The sequence below is a fragment of the Epinephelus moara genome, chromosome 6, assembly GCF_006386435.1.
Source record: "Epinephelus moara isolate mb chromosome 6, YSFRI_EMoa_1.0, whole genome shotgun sequence".
Taxonomy (NCBI): Eukaryota; Metazoa; Chordata; class Actinopteri; order Perciformes; family Serranidae; genus Epinephelus; species Epinephelus moara.
The window spans coordinates 28118353-28138353 of record NC_065511.1 but is presented as its reverse complement, the minus strand read 5'-3'; the positions used below and the strand labels follow the sequence as shown (position 1 = coordinate 28138353).

Sequence of the window (20001 nt, the reverse complement as noted above, 5' to 3'; positions counted from 1 at the left end):
GCCAGTATTGAGCCCTAGAGAAGAAGACTTTTTGATGTCACAGGAACAAATCGTAGTCTGAGACGTGACCAAGAAGATCATATTTTACTACTGGCTATTATGAATGTATAAAAATAGCACTTGGACTTAAAAAACCAAGATTCACGAAGAACACAAAGAAAATTTTGGATCATCAGTACAGCAAGAATTAGAGTACTCTGACAAGAAAAGAAAGAGTCTATGTTTTGGTCAATTTATTTATTGATATAAATGTTAATTTCTCCCTTTTTTGGAGAGTTGTCTTGTAAATAGACAGAATTGATAGGCAGGCTTCTTCTTTTCAAGAGGTCTGAACGTCAGATTGTGTACGCAATACATTCTTTAAAAAAAGAAAGAGAAAACAGTTTTTTTATTTTTTTTTCAGCTTTTAGTTTAATTTTTTTTACACACTGGTGCATTAAGTAAAAGCAACCATCACAAAAAGAGGCAAATAAAACATACTGAGGATTTTTGCCAGTTCAAGTGTGTCGAATCCATGGCTACAGCAAGAACAGCAAATCCAGCAGCAATGATTGGATTGAACAAACAAGCAAATGGGCAGCTCAGAGGACAGCCGGGACTCCTTGCAACTGCCCAACAGCCTAGTGCTCTCCAGAAAAAGACCAGCATTCCTCAAAGCAGTGGGGGCATCAAGTAAGATCCAGTGACATATATTCTCTCAGTTAATCTGTATTGAAAGAAATGCGAGTTTTGTATCTGTGAAGCTCTGCTGGATACAAAAAATCTCCAGATTATAAATATAGATACAAGTGTAATTTCTTGTACAGAACTTCTAATGGGTATATCTTGCACAATAAAGTTGACCGCAAATGTATTTTAACAACATCAATAGTTTACCCTAATAGTGGCTCCATTGTGTCTTGCTGTTGTGCACTTTGGGTTCAGTATATTTCAGAGCCCTCCTTTGTCTGTGTGTGTTGTTATTTATTCAGACATAACAATGCAAATTCTTACAATTAGGTTTGGAGATGACTGGAAGAAATGCCTGGAACTTCCCCCAAAAGACACCAGAATGAAAACTTCGGTAACGTAACTGTTGATTTTACCAGTCATAATTATTCACATCCATTGTTTATAGCTCTGAGATACTTTCCACATATTCTGTTGAATTTTTATATGTTTTTGACTCGCTGTCACATCAACCTCTGGATCCTATTAAACAATAGTCTCATATGTTTCTGCTCTGGTCTTCCAGGATGTGACATCAACTAAGGGAAATGAATTCGAAGACTACTGCCTAAAGCGGGAACTACTAATGGGAATCTTTGAAATGGGATGGGAGAAACCGTCCCCTGTCCAGGTAAGTAACTATGTCAGAACTTAAGGCCCCGTTTGTTTATGTGAAGGGAGCTTGGTTTGTGTTTTTTGCAAACCACCTTGAGACTGAATTAAAACGAACCTACCAAACGTTCTCATGAATCAGACCTCTAAAATTGACTCACCAAAACCCAGAACAGTGCTTTGTTACCTCAGTTTATGTTTCAAAGTTGAGACAGTTCCAGATTTGACTCACCAAAATGATCCATTTATTCACTTCAGGCATCTTTGTGAAGCCCAGTTCAGACCAAACATTCGTGATGAGAGGAGTTGAAACTTGCAACTATTTGTAATGTGCCGGTCTGCAACGTTGTGAGAACCTGCCATTTTAACAATACGACTAGATCAGATGGTGTATTGTCTCCATAGCAACTCTCGGTACTTCTGCTTTGATTTTCAGGCTTATTTTGTAGCTGAAGATAATTTGTAGCTTCCTTAATTATGATTGAGAATAGTGAAAGTGAGTTACTTGCTTCAGTTGCATTTCTAGTTCTGATGAAACACAATCAAAATATAAACAAAACAACTTGCATGTCAGATGAGCTGTATTCATAATAACAAATACACCACAATAATGTAAATAACCATGGCAGACTAATCAGTCAACGTGTGTGTGTGACATGCGAACATACTTTGGGGAGCATCAGTGACCCACTGCCCAACACCAACACACGGAGGACAGAGACAGACGCACATGACAACAGCTGCGGGGATGTAAATGAGATGGGCTTGGCGAGGATGGAGGGCTGTTGTCAAGGAATGGCACAGGGAATGAGCACACTGCCTGTGGACAGTTTGTACCGTACTTGGCCAGCAAACTTTGCTACAAGCCAACTGGCTGTTGAAACAGGTGATGTGCCTTACGTTCTAAAACCAGCCACTGGCGACTTGTCAATCAGAGTCGCAGGTGACACCATCAACCAGTTTGAGAGTCCAGCGGAGGCTGGCCAGTTCACACTGATGCAACTTTTCTGTTCAGCGTTCTAAAATGGTTCTGTTTGCTGCAAAACTTTGGTCTGTACTGGGCTTTAGACTTCATTTGGTTCTCTGACAAATGCATTTGACTATCCTTCACCCTAACCTGTCATTGTTGCATGTGCATGCCAATGGAGGAGAATTTGGGGCCTGTCTTGAAGCCTCCTTTAGCCAGCCACAGGATCCCATTACATGTACATGCACTCCTACAAACCACTTCTCAGTTGTATGGTCTGAAGGGTTGTGATTTTTTTTGTTTTTCCCGTGTCCCTGCTATATCTGAACAGCAGATTGCACAATTTTAAATGAGGAAATAATTGCAGTCATGGATGCTCTTCTTTGTAGCACATATTGTTGTATTGTGGTGATGTTGAGGCCCTGTTGTGGATTCGAAAGGGTCAGGTATAGAATATTAATTTCTGTGTAGGTCTGCATGATTGTTTGCCTTATTTTCAAGTAAGTGTCATGTCCAATGAACCTTGCCCATTGTACTGACGGGACTTGTCTGTCTGTCAACAGGAGGAAAGCATCCCTATCGCTCTGTCAGGAAGAGATATTTTGGCTCGGGCCAAGAATGGTACAGGAAAAAGTGGAGCCTACCTCATCCCTCTCCTGGAGAGGATAGACCTGAAGAAAGATCACATCCAGGGTGAGTTTCAGATGGACGTACCAAAGAAAGTCTTTCCACTGCTTTCCACAAATATTTTGAGATGGTTGTCGCCAGACGTGTAACCCCATTAATAAGTAACAGTATCACTGGCTCAACAAGTAAGGGTGTAGGTCGCCCAGTAGGTCAGTGGGTAGAGCAGGTGCCCCGTGTACAAAGGCACCGTCCTTGCTGCAGCGGCTCTGGGCTCAATTCCAGCCCACGGCCCTTTGCTGCATGTCTTTTCCTCTCTGCCCTCCCTTCATGCTTGGCCTGACCTATGTAATAAAAAAAAGTAGGGGTTTAATGAACCACTGATCTGAATTGATACACCAATTCAGTGATCAGCGATCTAATATCATCAGTGCAAAGTGAAAACATCAATCAGTATCATCATCTTTAGGTTACGGCTTTGTAAAATTCTCTGTCACTGTCTAACAGCAGCAGGCAGATGGCAAGCAGCCAAGTGAACGACGATGAAGATAACATTATTTATTCTAGCATAAATCAGCACTGTGGAAACATTTTAAATTTTGGGGGAAATACGGGTCAACAGACAAAGCACATGGCATAAACAATGCAGTTACAAGATTAAACAAGATAAGGTCAAGTCCATGATAACTGCACCACTCTGTCTCAAATGTATTTATTTCTACTGTTGGTTAACAGGGTTTTGGGTCAGAATACATGTGTATTTTTTTTTTTTTTCTATTTTCTGTTTGCAAGCACCACTTTATTTATTGTCTCTATGCATCTCATCAACCCTGGCATTTCATCAGCCCTTCCCATTTCTGTCTCAATCCAGCCATAGTGATGGTGCCAACGAGAGAGTTGGCCCTGCAGGTGAGCCAGATCAGCATTCAGCTCAGCAAGCACCTAGGAGGGGTCAAGATCATGGCGACTACAGGCGGTACCAACTTGAGGGATGACATCATGCGCCTCGATGAGATAGGTACTTGTAGTTCCATTAATATTCAAGATAGAAAGAAATGGAAAATTGTAGAAAAGTAATTCTTTCTGTGACGCTACTGACCAGTGTTTCATGGAATGTTTTTATCCTGTCACTCTGAGGTCATGGCACATAAGATCAGGACAACTCACGCTTGTCCTTTTGGTTTTTTAATTATTTTTTTTCATTGGTTAAAAATGTGCAGCTGTTCTCAGAAGTTGTTGTGATGTGTTGTTTGTCTCCTCCCCTCCCAATAGTGCATGTAGTGATCGCGACACCAGGCAGGATACTCGACCTGATCAAGAAGGGTGTGGCAAAAATGGACAGGGCCCAAATGATTGTGATGGATGAGGTATGTTTGGTCTTTTTAATTACTTAACCCTAATGTCAGTGTTGTTGACCGTGTTTATCATTAAGTTTTCTTTTTAATATTTGTATTTTTCAGGCAGATAAGCTGCTGTCCCAGGACTTTGTGGTCCTGATCGAAGATATAATAAGCTTCATGTCAAAAGATCGTCAGATCCTGCTTTACTCTGCCACTTTCCCCATCAGTGTGCAAAAGTTCATGGTGAGAACCCAGACTGTATTTTATTTCTCCGAAAAAAAGGTATTAATTAAAATCTTGTTTAACAATATACCTGTGAATGATTTTTCCAGAGCAAGCACCTGAGGAAGCCTTATGAGATCAATCTGATGGAGGAACTGACCCTGAAGGGCATCACTCAGTACTATGCCTATGTGACGGAAAGACAGAAGGTCCACTGTCTTAACACACTCTTTTCTAGGGTGAGTTTTTAGCCCTTATCAGTTGGATATTAAGAGCCTAAAAAGTTTCAGGGAGTTAATCGATACCAGGCTAAAAAAAGCAGCACTACCTCTCTGGTTTTAAGTTTCAACGCTGATTATTTTATTCACTAATGATTTTACAATTTAACTTGCAAAATATGATCAAAAGTTTGTGATTAGTCCTCTTTGAAGTGTGCAGTGCTATTAATTCATTAATTCAAGACACCGGCTCTCATATTAGGACAGTGATGTGCATATGTCATGAATAAAATTTGATTCAAAATGAAATTTAAAAGACAAAACAGGATAAGAAAACAAGAGCCACAAATATACAGGCAAATAACCAGGGAGCGGCGTGCAGCTTACAGATAGCGGTTTGGCCTCCTTAGAATAAACTGTAGCCAGAAGATACCTAAGACAGGTAGCATAGAACAATAGCAGGTTATTCTTTCAGTAATCAATAATCATAAATCTATATATTTCTGTTACAGCTTCAGATCAACCAGTCTATCATCTTCTGCAACTCCACCCAGAGGGTTGAGCTTCTGGCCAAGAAAATCACCCAGCTGGGTTATTCCTGCTTCTACATCCATGCGAAGATGATGCAGGAATACAGGAACCGTGTGTTCCATGACTTCAGGAACGGACTGTGCAGAAACCTGGTCTGCACAGGTGGGTGAAGAGAGTTTGCATTTTAAAATGTAAAGTGCAAATTTAAGTTAATAATGATTGACTAACATACATATTTTGTTGTAGACCTGTTTACTCGGGGTATCGACATCCAGGCAGTCAATGTGGTCATCAACTTTGACTTCCCCAAAAATGCAGAGACCTACCTGCATCGCATCGGCAGATCAGGTAAGATGAACTATTTATAATTTTTCACACCTTTAACAGTTTTGTTTAGAGTTACAACTTGCAAAATCTTTCATGACACTACGAACCACAAACAATAGCTAAATGATGTCTTTCCTCTCGCAGGGCGCTTTGGTCATCTGGGTCTGGCCATCAATCTGATAACTTCAGATGACCGCTACAACCTGAAGAACATTGAGGATCAGCTGGTCACTGACATAAAGCCCATCCCCAGCAGCATCGATAAGAGCCTGTATGTGGCAGAGTTTCACTCTGTCGACCCAGATGCTGACGGCGACGACGAAGGTGGAGCCTTAAACAATGAACTGGGGGTGATCTGAGTGAATGGTCAGTTCTTTCGAGAGCTCAAAAAACAGACTGAAAAAACCCTTCAGGATTAAATGTACTTATGAACCCAGCTGAAGTAGTTTTATAGGTTGGTGCTGATTAACGGTTCTAGTAGGGGTTTTTTCTGCTCTCAATAAAGCTGTCGTGGTGAAGGAATTTCCCCTGCGGTGATAAAGGGTGGCTCAACAGTGCAATATGCGGTATTACCACCTTTTTTTTTCTTTTTTCTTTTTTCTTTTTTTTTTGTTAATACTGTTTTTGCACATTAATTTGTCCTGATTTCACTGTGTTGTTGTTGAGCTATTATTGGGTATATTGGTGCTTTTTAAATGACAGAGATTTTTAAAACAAATACAATGCTTGTTCATTGGTGATGCAGAGCACAGAGGGCCACTGAGGCATTTTTTCCGCCGAGGTGCTTTGGTTACATCTCTAGTTGCTTTGATACAGTATATGTGCGGAGGTAAAAATGTCAACACAAGGCAGAATACTCACTCTGGATGAAGGGAAGGCAAACCCGATGGTCTGTGTGGTTTCAATATGAAATTCTTCGTAGTTCGATGACGTCACTGCTCTTTGTGGTAAGATGTAAATCATAGTGTAAATATGCGGTAATTGTGTGACAAAAAGAAAAACGGGTTGTGGTGATTACTTGCCATCCCCTGCAGTTGCAGATAATTGCTTTAGCCCTACTTCTTACGCTTTGTCTACACAGGTCATATATCAGCTGCAATTCTCAGTTGTCCATCTGACACCAAAAGTAATGAGGGTTGATGTCCTGCCCTGTGTGGAAGGTGTAAAGCTGTCTTGTCTGTGGCCAATGAAGGGGAGGGGGGGCTCTCGTTACTTACTCAACTGCCCAGCTATGAATTGCCAGTCCAGGGATTGACTGGTTGCCTTGAACCCACTTTAACATTCATAAACAAGGAATATGTTAAATTAGGTAGATAGTCTTGGAGAAACTTTTCATTTCCACATTCTGGTTTAGGTTGATTTGTGTGTATATGAATGAGCATTTTGGTTCATTAACACTAGAAACAAGTGATTACTGTAGTTTGAAAGAGAGCAAATACCAGCAACCTTGCTAATGTGTAATATCCTCTTTCATCAAGAAGATTAACTGAAGTTTTACAAGATTTAAAGGTGAAGGGTTAAGGGCAGTTGTCCTCGGGCTGCACAACAGCAGTCAACTTAGATTTACACAGAGCTGATCAGCGCACACACAGCCAGCTGTCTGCTCCGCAGGTTTGCTAAAGCCGTGACTCATTCATATGGTTGTTTGCAGACACTCTAACTTGTCTTGTTTTTTTTTTTTTTCTTTTCAGGAGAAAAACGGCGCCTGGCATTCATCACACAATATTGACTACGCATCACACAAGATCCCAAGTGATGGTTACTGCTCCCTATGTTGCCACCAAAATGGTCTATTTTAGATTGCTCTTTATTTCCAGTCTGAGTTTACAGCAATTTCCAGTTCTGTCTGTCTATATGTTGGTAAACTGTTATCTTCCCACTATTGCTGCCAGAGATGGTCACTGTACACATGATTTGGGCCAATGCTTAAGTCTGTCATTGAACTCTGCCACTCTTGACATTGTCATTGACTCTTTGTTTTTTTTGTACTTTGCTGTAAGAATGAAAATGTGAAACCAAAGGTAGACTTGGATGATAGAGCCCAGCTCACATCCTCGCTGTGCAGATGAACTACACATCCTGTGTGCACATCCTGCTGACAGGTCTTGAGCACATGCTTTAAAGGAAACCCACATTTTTTAACATCTTCACTCAGTGGCTACTTTATTAGATTCTTGTTTTGGTACTGGATTGGACCCCAGTGGCATGGATTTAACAAGGTGCTGGAAACATTCCCTCGACAGACCTGTTCATGTTGACATGACAGCCTCATGCAGTTGCTGCACATTTGTCAGCTGCTCGTTCCTCTTGTGGATTTATGTTGTGTTGGAGTGAGATCTGGTGACTCTGGAGGCCATTGGAGGAGACTCATTGTCTCTTTTGGGATGACGTGTTCACTGATCTGGCATTATATCTTGCTAATAAATACCCATTTGAAGATGGCAGGTTTGGATAGTAACTTCTATCGTCCACCTGCCACTGTGGTTGGTGGATTCCAAAATCTATCAGCAGCTCAATAGATCATTGCTTTTTGGCTGGTGAGTGAAACAAATTTAGCAGCCACTTGCATGTTTTACCAGCATTTGGCTGGTGCTGCTAATTTCCAACCCTGGTCGACTGGCCATAAAGGGATGCACAGACATGGTCAGCAACAACAGTCCAGAAGGCACATTTAAACGACGCTCAGTTTGTGCTAAGTAACCAAAACTGCCATTATTACACTGCCATCACCAGCCTGAAACCCCGGACTCATATTGTTAAACCAAATTTTGACCATACCATCTGCATGTTGCTGCAGAATTAAAGATTAGCAAGACCAGGCAACGTTTTTCCACCTGCTGTGCAGTGTTGGTGAGCCTGTCTCGCTGTAGTTTTCTTTGTCCACCTTCCTGTCACCTTGAACCAGTCCGGCCATTCTCGTTTGACCTCTCTCATGAATGAGTTGCATTTTGTACCCCTCAGAGCTGCCACTCTTGTTTGTTTTGCCTGTCAACATGTAGACTTGTAGAAATCCCCCGGAGGTTAACGCTGACTATCATTCCGCAGTCACATTACCTCCCCCTTCTGACATTCAGTCAGGTCAGAGCTCAATGGTGTTACCATGTCTGCATGCTTCTACGCATTTAGTGGTTGATTGGTTGTTTGTTAATGAGCAGGTGTTCCTAATAATGTGGCCACTGAGTGTTGTATGTTTTTTGTTGCTTTTGCCATCATTCCAGGTTGGTTATAAAAACAGTTTGCCCACCAACTCTTGGTGACAGTTGGTGATGCAGTGTAAAAAAGACTGATAATACACATATCCCTAGTTTAACCAAATTAACATCCTTCAAAAGGGAACCAAAGTTGGGAGAGTAGACAAAGAATTACAAAAGTAAGATAGAGATGGCTTCAGAAACCAAAATGACCACTTGCTCTGACTGGGCTGCTGCGGTGCTCCAGTACAGAGCACCTGAAACCGTGTTGCTGATAGTGGACTTTATTTTATTTTAAAAGTGTTTACTGCAGAAATAAAACATTACATGACAACAGTGTAACATCAGTGACACTGTAGTGCATTTTATTACAGCACAGATCCAGTAATTACAACAAGTCAGTATTTAACTGTAAAGTTTCTTTGATCCCTTTACAGTCGTCGCGCCAGGCAGCATTATCTCAGGTCTGACAGGATGGGAAGAGCCTGAACTCAACATATTGAAACCAGGCAACTTCGTCAGTCATTTTAACGTAGGTTCTGTATCCGCTCTTCCCTCTGAAGTGCCTTAGTCTAACATCAGACTCCTACTGTATCCCACATTTGTATTATAGACAAAATGGCATCCAAACCTTCCCTTATTAGTTGGTCCTGAAAGCACAGTCACTGCCAGAAAGGATTTTCAGCTTTTCATTATTTTGCTTATGACAAACTGTAAGTGTGACCAGCTGTGTGATTATCTTACAGCCTCAGACTTCTTGACTTCAGCACAATGTCACAAACTATATGTATTTCAGATTTAAAGCAATTATACTGTGAAATTTCCAGCTGACCTCTTCTTGTTTCCTTGACCGATATGTTACTACAAAACACCAGCAGAGAGGGGACCCACGTGTGAGCCCTCTTTCCCTCTTCGCGTCTGCCTTTTGAGTGCCCTTGTTGATGATAGATTTTGGCTTCCCCTATTTTGTAGCCTCAGTGCAGGCAACATTTGAATTAATACATGACCATTTTCTGAGTGGGTGTGTAACCTGAGACCATTTTGTCCCATCACTGTATCCTGGAGAAATTACTATCTTTATGACTTGATGTCCAGAGGCTTTAAGTAGAAAGACAGGCAGCAAATTTCTGTTATGTGTGTCAATGCCAGCGCCTCAATAAAAGTCCAACTGACAAACTCCTCATTTCTTTTTTTGAATTTAATCTTCTTATACTTGTGCTTTTGTAAAAGATGCTTCGGTTAGTCTCGCACACTGCCAGTCAGTGTACTCTTAAGGCTAGTTCACATTACACGATTTTCACCCCGATTTTGCGTCGCAGAGACTATCGTAATCTTCTGAGTGTTCGTACCTGGCGATGTGTGTTTCTGTCATCGGGAGTCTCTCCAGCTGCGTTGCGACCTGTGTGCACACCACAAGATTTCTCCACCGAGCCCTTGATGACAGAGCCCCAGATAACACGGTGATGTCACCAAACTACGTTTTTCTTTTTTTTTTTTTTTTTTTACCTTGGAGACGACACATCGTAAAGGCATGGATATTATTCCCTGTGATCCTGTGGACGCTGCCATTGTTGTTGCTTGCTGGCTTGTCAGTGTTGCCAGATCTCGGGAGAAAAACAAGCAACCAGGGCTATGAAAACAAGCCCAAAAGAAGCGATAGATATATAGAGAACAAGCCCAAATAAGCAACTCCACGTTACAAACAAGCCCAAAAAAACGCAAGCTGCAACTACCAATATTTGTAATTGACTTTACAAAAAAAACGAGCCCAAAGTCGCAGCTAATAAGTGGACCTGGAAAACCCTGTGGCTAGTCCTCACATTTCTTACGTCCTCCTGCGTGCCGACATGGAATGTATCCCACCTCTCATTGGCTGATGCTCTTTGTCGTGTCAGACTTCTCCAGTTTTCTAGCATTTCTAGTCACAGACTAGGGGGCGACTTGCTTGTAGGCTTGATCGAACTTGAGGACTCGTCATGTCAGACTATTTGCTGACTCGCCTCCGACCCAAGGTGGCTCTCAAGGTCCTCTGTGATGTCAAAATCGCGGTAAAAATCGTGTAATGTGAACTAGGCTTTAGAAAGCAGGATACTTTAAGTGTGAATGTCACATACAAAAAAAAAAGTTCAGTTCAGGTTTCAGCTGTAGTTAAAATTCTCTACCAATTTTTTTATTATTTATTTAGTCATTGCTTTGGAAGGTGGGGCCCACTTTGAAACCACAGACTTTGCAGAAATTTTAATACTGCTTTTTCTGGTTTATAACATTTGTCAAATGCATGTGGTGTATTCCTGGACATTATCTTCTTAAAAATGTCCACAAAAATTCCCCTGCATGCCTAGGTTTTATTTATTTACTTATTATTATTTAATATTTATATTTACATACTACTGCAGTGTAGGTATACAGTTTGTAAATGTAACCATACACTAAGGGCCCTAAAATAGGTGTACCCTTGGAATGTCATTCAGCAGAGATTGAATGAAACCACCGTTGAGCGAATGAGCCCCTTCATACGTCATTTAAAGGGGACGGTCCCAGCAGCAAAATCAGCCAATAGCGTTTGAGATGAGATGTACGTCAGCCAATCGGCGGACGAGTAACTGAAAATAGGCGGGCACTGGTCAACTACGGTCACGGACGTTGTGGTGAACTTTACCGGTGTTGAACTACCCCTGGACCCAAACCGTCAGCGTGAGTACCTAAACCGTTAAATTGCAGGAATATTTTTTATAATAAGGAGATAGTTGGGAGTGTTAACCCGCTATATATCATATTCTTAGTTACCGTGTTTTAAACATAAAGAAGAAGAGATCTCGTGGTCGACTCCACATGGCTACCTAGCCAGTTAGCTAACCAGCCTACCCTGCTAGCTTACATTAGCCTTCACAGGTTAAATACTGCCAGCGGATAGTTTTGCCGGCTTAGCTTCAAATGTGGCCTCTGTAGCAAACCGCGAATCGCAGCTCGATATTTCTTGTGGTTATCAGGCTCCTTTTTAATCAATTATATATATCATGAGTCTGACTGAACTGGGCCTGAGCTACAGCCACCCTGCTGTAGGACAGATCAACCACTGGAGCTAGCCAAGTTAATGGTAGCTGAGTAAGTGAGCTAACGCTTCTGAAGCTAGCTGCACCCAAGTGCATAGGATACACTGTGAGGAGGTGGTGATTGTATGCTTAGTACAGTGTTAATGTTTTATATCAAACCTTGCAAGTCATGCCGTGGTGGAGTAAGTTACTCCCATCTTTTACCTAAGTAACAGTAGCAGTAGCACAGTGTAGAAATACTCTGTCGCAAGTAAAAGTCAAGTCAATTTTATTTATAAAGCACATTTCATAGGACAAGTGTAAACTCGATGTGCTTGAGATGCATCATGCATGAGAAACATAAAATATCTTAAAATTTAATATAGTATTACATATATAAAAACAAGCAGGACATGATAAAAACAAACAAAATAAGAAGGTATTATTATTCTCGAAAAAAGGGGAGATAAACAATAAGAATAATTCCTAAAACAAATAAAAATGTACTTAAGAACCCAACTAAAAGCTTGTGAAAAAAGATTTGCTTAGTAGGACCATAATGACTAAAAGCACCATGAGCTGATTGAGAGTTGATTTTATGTACAATGAGTAGACCTTTATTTGATAATCTAAGGCAGGGATGTCAAACTCATTTTAGTTCACGGGCCACATCCGATTTGATCAAGTAAAACCACTGCATAATATCCTATAAGTAACAAACATCCCCATATTTTCTTGTTTAAAGAAGTACATTTTAAGAACGCTCATCCATTCTCGAAACCGATGACTAACAGCTTGTGATGTCTTCAGAAAATTAAATTAAATTTGAATCTAATTTTCTTAATGTCAGCTACTCACTGTCATTACATGTGAATTCTTTGGTACATTTCCACTCTTGTGTGGTAATCCTGACATCACCACATGTGACTTAAGTGAAAGAAAAGAACTGTACTCTGGTCAGGGTGGGAAAGCCTCTAAAGCAGCATTTTACGTGAAGAACGCTACTAACTGTTTAACTTGCTCCTGAAACTTGCCACTTCTTAACCCTCACAAGTGCATCACCATTGGTTGTACAAAATCATCCAGCGGGCTGTATACCTCTCTGGTGTGTACTCTGTGAGCATGCCAGCAACATAGTGGGGAGCTAAATCATTAAAACATTTAAAAACAATAAGAAGCATTTGAAAATAGAATCTCTGTTTTTTTGGGGGCCAGTGAAGAGAAGATAAAATAGGAGTTATGTACTCAGACCTTTTTAGTATTTGTTAAAACTGGCTGCTGCACTCTGAATATACAGAATAGAAAGTAGAAGTCATGCGTTTAAATTGTACATAACTAAAAGTACAGAAGTCTTAGCATCAAAAATACTTTAAGTACCACAGGTGAATGTACTCATTCTTAAGGGACCATTTTGGAGTAATGGAACGTGATATGATATGGTTTTATTTAGGGCTGCAACGATTAGTCAACTAATCGATGACTAATTGACTATTAAAATAATCTGTGACTATTTTACTAGTCGACTAATCAGTGCGAGTCATTTTTTATAGAAAAGTACTATAAAAGTACCTCAAAATACTCTTAACTGCAGCTTCTTACGTTCAAATATTGGCAGCTTTACACACTCTGGAATAAAAAGATAAAGTCCGCACACCAGAAGCTGCTCCATATCATCATGTCTGATGAAGGGCAGGGGCCCGAAACGTAACAGTACATGAATAAATTGTTCAAGGAGCAGCTTCTGGTGTGCGGACTTTATCTTTTTATTCCATACTTACCTTTTGGTCCAGCACCCAGCATTAATTTTTTTGGGATGTGCGTGCTACTTTTACCTGCTTTACACACTCTCCCATGACGGTGAACTAAAACCCTTTGGCGTGAGTATGAAACAAGACATTAGATGACATCATTGTGGGGTTTGGGAGAGACAGACTGACATTTTTCAACATTTTAACACATTTTTTGATAAACTTATTAATTGACTAATCAAAGAAATAATTGACAGCTTAGTCGACAATGAAAATAATCGTTAGTTGCGGCCCTAGTTTTATTATAAATATGAATGCACTGATGTGTTCATCACGTGGAGCCAGTTTTTACTACTTTGTATAGGCTGTAGCAGTGCAGCTTGTAAATTCCCACCCCGAGGAACATTACATACTTATGTTAATCTATTATCATAGTTTATTTGTTAATTGTATTTTGTATTAGTGTGGTAAAAAAATATCAGTTTATCGATACTGAATATTTAAAAAAGGTTTCAATACCCATTTTCCACAGTATCGATACACTGGCACCAACTGTGCCTTTACGCTCTCTCTAATTGTTATTGTGAAGTGCAGTCATTCTGCTGTTCTATGCCAATAACCAAGGAAGGACAAGCCATTGTTGTCACTTTATAGCCTTGTCATAAAGGTACTGATTTATCTTTTAATAAAAATCTATGCTCTCAATGTCAATATTCTCCTTGGTCTTGAAAATGCTATTGAATATCAAGGTATTGTATCAAAGAAAAAATTACAGTATCATGACAACAATATTTTGTATTATTAATCTAAATATGTTACTCAGTTTCAGCTGATTACATTTTATTTCAAAGCCCAATATCTCAAATCACAATTTGCCTCAGATGGCTTTGTAACTAAACTTATCACATAAATGTATTGGATTAAAAACTTCACCGTTTTCTCCCTGATTGTAGTGTAGGGGAAGTGTGACGTAACATAATATGAAAAAACTTTAGTACAATACCTGAATAAATGTACTTTACTTTCCACCACTGGTTAAATGACACTTCTCCAATTTTGACTCACACCTTTTCAAGGATTATCTTAACAGTCAGCAGCCTGCAGCTGTGTGATTGAATTACGTTGATATAATTAATGAATCACATAAATTATTCACCCCCCATCTATCTCTTCTTCCAGTCTGTTACAGTCTCAGAGTATGGGCAGTGTGTTGGCTGCCGCCTCCCCCAGTCCTGCCCCAGCTGCAGCTGGAGGTAGTCAAGGGGTCCCAGGGTTGGTGTCCGTCCCTCCAGGGTTCACTATGCCCTCAGTGTCTTCCGTCCCTCCAGCATCTGGATCTGGCCAGCAGTCAGCAGATGGAGATTCCCCGCTCCCAAACCCAGGCACATATGAGGAGTGCCACCGCAAATGTAAAGGTCAGAAAATCAGTTGTTGAATTGTGCGAGATGTGCAGGTTATTCCTCACATTTGTTCACATTTTTAAGTAATAATTTTGGTATTATTATAACAGTGTTATTATTGTCATATGATCATCTGATGTTGAGTTACAAAGATCTTTTTGTCCCCCTTTCCTGCTTTAGAGGTGTTCCCTCTGCAGATGGAAGGGGTGCGGTTAGTGGTCAACAAGGGCCTGAGTAACCACTTCCAGGTCAGCCATACTGTTACCCTCAGTACCCTGGGTGATTCTGGCTATCGATTCGGTTCCACCTATGTCGGCAGTAAACAGACTGGACCAGCAGAGGTAATGATAGTTTTCCATCTGTTCAACAAATCCCTAAAATGGTGTTTATGTATACAACTTTTGGTTTGAATCTTCTTGGCTATAGTAGAAGTCTGATGTATGTTTTTAGTTGTTTCTTTACTATATAATTGGAAGAAAATTAATCAACAACTCAACCTTTTAATACAGATGACAAGACTTCAAATGTTGTCTACATGACTTGAAAGCTGATGAATGTGTGTTTTGTCCCCCTCAGTCATTCCCAGTCATGGTTGGAGATATGGACAACACTGGTAGTCTGAACGCCCAGATCATCCACCAGCTCACTTCTGCTGTACGCTCCAAAATAGCCATCCAGGTATGTAGACTCGTCGTTGTTTGTGTGTCTTTCAGCTTTTCAGGTGTCACTGACGTGGTCGTTCCCCCATCATAATTTTTGTTGTACTTTTTGTGTGCTGCAGACTCAGCAGCATAAGTTTGTGAACTGGCAGTGTGACATGGAGTATCGTGGCGAAGACTTCACCTCCGCTGTGACGCTTGGAAATCCAGACGTGCTTGTTGGATCTGGTACGTTAATTTTCACTAAATTGTATGTAAGGTTTTGTTGTATATATTGCTAATAACAAGTTCAACAACAGGTATGCTGTGTGTGAGATCAGTGCTAAGATATAACCATGGTTTACAGCTGGGTGATAGGGCTGACACTGATATCGCATAATAAGTAGGGATGTCTGGGTCAAGTATTTTTCTCCCTAATCAGTCCTTTAATATAGATTGTCTGTGGATACAGTCTTTTTTATACACATGTATGTATGATTTTTTTCCCCCTTTCTTACCATGCAACAAACAGAAATAAAAGAATAGACATGACAGAATAGGACAAGACATACCAAACTGCCAGCTCACAGAAAAAGTGCACATATTCATTTCAATCCACACAATGACTGAAATGAGGGTCAGGAGCAGAGGCAATGTAACTTAAGACCAGTTGAGGTCAAGGAACACCCAAGATAAAGACTAGATAACTGAAATCCTGGCAGATCAAAGCAACACAACAGTACAATGCAGTCCAATAAAGTTAGTTCACAGGTTGACACATCTCTCTTCTGACATGTTCAATAAAGGGGCCCCAGATTTTAAGAAACTTGGGGTGGGCTTTGGATATATATGTATACCAGATTTCTTCAGTTGAACCAGTACTTGTTAAAGCTTACCTAAAAGCCAATTAAATGTGTATCTGACATTAAAGTAATGGCCAAGCCTACTAAATCTGACGCACCTTATTTTTTACAAGCTACTCAAGCCAAATACCGGAGGCTCTGGTCTAAAAATATTATGTGTATAAGCTTAGATTATTGATATGAATTAAAGTTTAACTGAGAGAATTTCAGGAGGGGTTCTGCTAGAAAGAAACTGCAGGAACATTCATTCTACTTGCAGCTGTACAGCAGAGTTACACAAACAAGCTGTGGTTGAGAACAGACGCCAGCTTCAGAGAGCACTATAACCAAACCACAGGCACATTTAGTCTTGGCCTGTCAACAAATTAGTCATGGAATTACCTTTAATACGCGGCAGGTGTTGAGGGTCACTGGTGAGCGACGTTTTCATTTTAATTGTTAAAAATGAGATTGCGATTTAAATGTTCTGCACATTGTACATTTTGCTATTAGGAGGAGAAATGAGAGGTAAGAGGTTTGTTGGTGTCGGAGCAAATCTGTGTCTGAGCGTAGAGGAAAGTGTCAGCAGTCTACACAATGTTCAGACACTTCTATACTAAAAATACGGATGAGAAGGGACTACACATTATAATGGAGGCTCCTTTACTACTTTCCCACAGGCATTTTGGTGGGCCACTATCTCCAGTCGATCACACCAGCACTGGCTCTGGGTGGTGAGCTGGTGTACCACAGGAGACCCGGGGAGGAAGGAGCTGTCACCTCCCTCTTAGGCAGATACACAGGTAAATCTCCACTCTGTGTGTATTGAAGCATGCACTGCACTGATTCCTGAATTCATATTTTACTGTCTTGCTTTGTTCACTTAATAATTGTGTATTTGTCAAATTATAATTGTGGTTAGTTACTTTGCTGTTCTGTGACCTGGATTTAAGTTGAGTGGTTCCTAATTCCATCTCATTGTTTTATGTTGTCAGTGTGATAGATGTTTAAATCCCCTTTTTCTCCTCAGGGGAAAACTACGTTGCTACATTGACTTTGGGTGGAGCGGGAGCTCATGCTACGTACTATCACAAAGCCAATGATCAGGTACCTAACATTAGTGAAAGTGTGTGGGTGTAGTTCTGTTGGTCATGTTTTGTCTTACAAAACTGCTCAAATGCAGCGTTTTGGTTCCATCCCTGCATATTTGCTTAAAGGAAAGGCTTGCGTCTTTTGAAGTCTGTCTTAAAACAACACACATGCCTTTATTTACACTGAAACAGTATGTGGTCACTGTGAAGCCCAGTTCAGACCGAAGATTTGCAACGAGATGAAGCCATTTTAGAATGCTGCAGAGAAAAGTTGCATAAGTTTGAACTGGCCGTCTGAGCTCGACTCAAGCCGGCTGATGGTGTCACCTGCAACTAGGGATGCACCGAAATGAAAATCTGTCTGTGGAAACACAAAGAGGAAATGATGTGTTAAAAAACAACTGTAACTTTGGAAGATACCACTCAGAAGCCTCATATTAGCTTCAGTTGATTTTAAAATAACCTTTTCTACATTAAAGGAAACCTGTGGATTTTAACCCCCAATTGTTGGCAGATGCGGACAAATTGGCAGACATCGGATGAGGATGAGATTAAGGAGGATGATTTGCTAACTATTTACGGATGAGAGAACATGATGAGCCTCATTTAATGCGATGAAAGAGTCACCATCAATGATGACCTTAACACAGGATTGGTTATGCGCCACCACTGTTCAAAAGCTAGGTAGGCCTTCCTGCACGTTTATTGGAAAGGTGTGACGTCAGTGGTGATTGATTGTAATTGGCAGTTTTGTAGAACTGTAAATGTGAACTGGCCTGCACTCTGTCAGTGGACACCTCACTAATGCTGTGTTTGGTTTATACCTTCAAATACTGCTTGGAGTAGGGAGGTAGGAACTATGAGCAGGGAGCTGAGAGCTCAGGCTAAGAGGTGGGAAGCAAAACTGAGAAGTGATTGCGTTCTATTGATATTGGCATGTGAGTATTGTATTAAGACAGGCTCACATCTATTCAAGTCTACCCTTTAACTTCTGCTTTTTAATACAGTTGCAGATAGGAGTTGAATTTGAAGCCAGCACAAGGATGCAAGACACCACAACATCCTTTGGTTACCAGTTGGACGTTCCCAAAGCTAACTTGCTTTTTAAAGGTAAATAGAGTATAAATTCACCAGTAGCTACATCAGTTAAGTGACTGTTTATTTTTAAATTGCTAATTAATATCAAATGTCCTGAAATTCTTCTACGTTGTCATCTATCTCTACAGGCACGGTTGACAGTAACTGGGTGGTTGGGGCAACCCTTGAAAAGAAACTGGTGCCGCTGCCTCTCACACTGGCCTTAGGGGCTTTCCTCAACCACCGTAAGAACAAGTTCCAGTGTGGCTTCGGTGTCACCATTGGCTAGAGGTGCGAGGGGCTGCCTGGAGCCAGCTCGCAGGCCACAGCTTGGACCGGCACAGAGACACACAGGAACCTGGACTAAGTTTTAGAAATTGGATTCAGAGACTCTCTTACAACTGTGATTTCTGGGGCAGACAGAGAGACAAAGACAACTACCAAGGAGCCAGGACTGGCCAAGCCATGCCTACATTCTGTAGCACAAATGTCTTTCCTTTATGGTGTATTGGATATACCCAGAGGCTAGAGAGATGTATATCAGAGGGCATCAGTGATGCATGAGAACATGTGATGTGAAATCAAAGTAAGTGGGTAGACCTAATATATGGTGAACATGTATGATGATTAAAATAAATGTGATTACTTTTTGTAAAAGTGGGTTGTGATTTATATTAAAGATACTATATCGTGCCATCAAAAGTCATAGTATAGTAGGTCAGAAAGAAATGTTATATTAAACGTCATGGTATATTATGTCATAAGGAAACTAATGAAAAAAGTTAATGTAAAAAAAAAAGTAATATAAAATGTCTGTATAGTATGTCATAAAATTATTGATAAAAAAGATTGTACTATAATATGTCATAAGAAATGTAATGAAAGAAGTTATATTACTATATTAATATTACTATATTATAACAATCTTGTATAAAAAGGTCATTGTATAATATGCCATAAACATTTTGTATGAAACGTCATAATACATTATGTTGTCAAAAAGTGATAAACGTCATAGTACAGTATGTTGTCAAAAATATGATAAAAATGTCATAGTATAGTATGTCGTCAAAAATTTCGCAAAAATGACATAGTATAGTATGTCGTCAAAAACAGGATAAATATGTCGTCAAAAATGTCACCAAAATGTCATACTATGGTATGTCGTCAAAAATTTCACAAAAACGTCATAGTATAGAATCTCGTCAAAATTGGATAAAAACGTCATAGTATAGTATGTTGTCAAAAATGTGACAAAAACGTCATAGTATTGTCTGTCGTCAAAAACAGGATAAAAACGTCATGTATGTTGTCAAAACTGGGATGAAAATGTCATAGTATAGTATGTTGTCAAAATTGGGAAGAAAACGTCATAGTATAGTATGTCATCAAAAATAGTATAAAAACGTCATAGTATAGTTTGTTGTCAAAAT

At 40.1% G+C, this 20001-nt stretch overlaps 2 protein-coding genes across 3 annotated transcripts; both read left to right on the top strand.

The window, feature by feature from the left end:
- The first annotated feature begins 508 nt into the window (after positions 1-508).
- ddx61 (DEAD (Asp-Glu-Ala-Asp) box helicase 61) lies at positions 509-9916 on the top strand. 2 transcript variants are annotated; one of them, XM_050046038.1, is made up of 12 exons: positions 509-672; positions 1000-1063; positions 1235-1339; positions 2851-2980; positions 3783-3929; positions 4184-4278; positions 4372-4494; positions 4584-4712; positions 5204-5384; positions 5469-5570; positions 5694-5873; positions 7241-9916. In XM_050046038.1, the coding sequence occupies exons 1-12, from the start codon at positions 515-517 to the stop codon at positions 7276-7278; spliced, it is 1452 nt and encodes a 483-aa protein (XP_049901995.1). In that variant the 5' UTR covers positions 509-514; the 3' UTR covers positions 7279-9916. The 2 variants fall into 2 exon arrangements, with proteins under 2 accessions (XP_049901995.1, XP_049901996.1); XM_050046039.1 differs by having other exon boundaries at positions 5694-5915.
- A 1425-nt stretch (positions 9917-11341) lies between these two features.
- Positions 11342-19225, top strand: tomm40 (translocase of outer mitochondrial membrane 40 homolog (yeast)). The gene is made up of 9 exons (XM_050047615.1): positions 11342-11434; positions 14700-14935; positions 15101-15261; positions 15497-15598; positions 15702-15807; positions 17081-17203; positions 17431-17507; positions 18499-18601; positions 18718-19225. Exons 2-9 carry the CDS (start codon positions 14719-14721, stop codon positions 18855-18857), a joined length of 1029 nt encoding a protein of 342 aa, XP_049903572.1. The 5' UTR covers positions 11342-11434; positions 14700-14718; the 3' UTR covers positions 18858-19225.
- The last annotated feature ends 776 nt before the right edge of the window (positions 19226-20001 follow it).

What these genes read in the sequence shown, in the direction of transcription:
- ddx61 (XM_050046038.1), top strand. Translation starts at nt 515, where the DNA reads ATGGCTACAGCAAGAACAGCAAATCCAGCAGCAATGATTGGATTGAAC. An exon ending in CATGCGCCTCGATGAGATAG is followed by an intron (nt 3,930 to 4,183) that starts GTACTTGTAGTT and finishes CCCTCCCAATAG; the next exon opens with TGCATGTAGTGATCGCGACA. An exon ending in TCAGTGTGCAAAAGTTCATG is followed by an intron (nt 4,495 to 4,583) that starts GTGAGAACCCAG and finishes TGATTTTTCCAG; the next exon opens with AGCAAGCACCTGAGGAAGCC.
- tomm40 (XM_050047615.1), top strand. Translation starts at nt 14,719, where the DNA reads ATGGGCAGTGTGTTGGCTGCCGCCTCCCCCAGTCCTGCCCCAGCTGCA. An exon ending in AACAGACTGGACCAGCAGAG is followed by an intron (nt 15,262 to 15,496) that starts GTAATGATAGTT and finishes TGTCCCCCTCAG; the next exon opens with TCATTCCCAGTCATGGTTGG. An exon ending in AGCTAACTTGCTTTTTAAAG is followed by an intron (nt 18,602 to 18,717) that starts GTAAATAGAGTA and finishes CTATCTCTACAG; the next exon opens with GCACGGTTGACAGTAACTGG.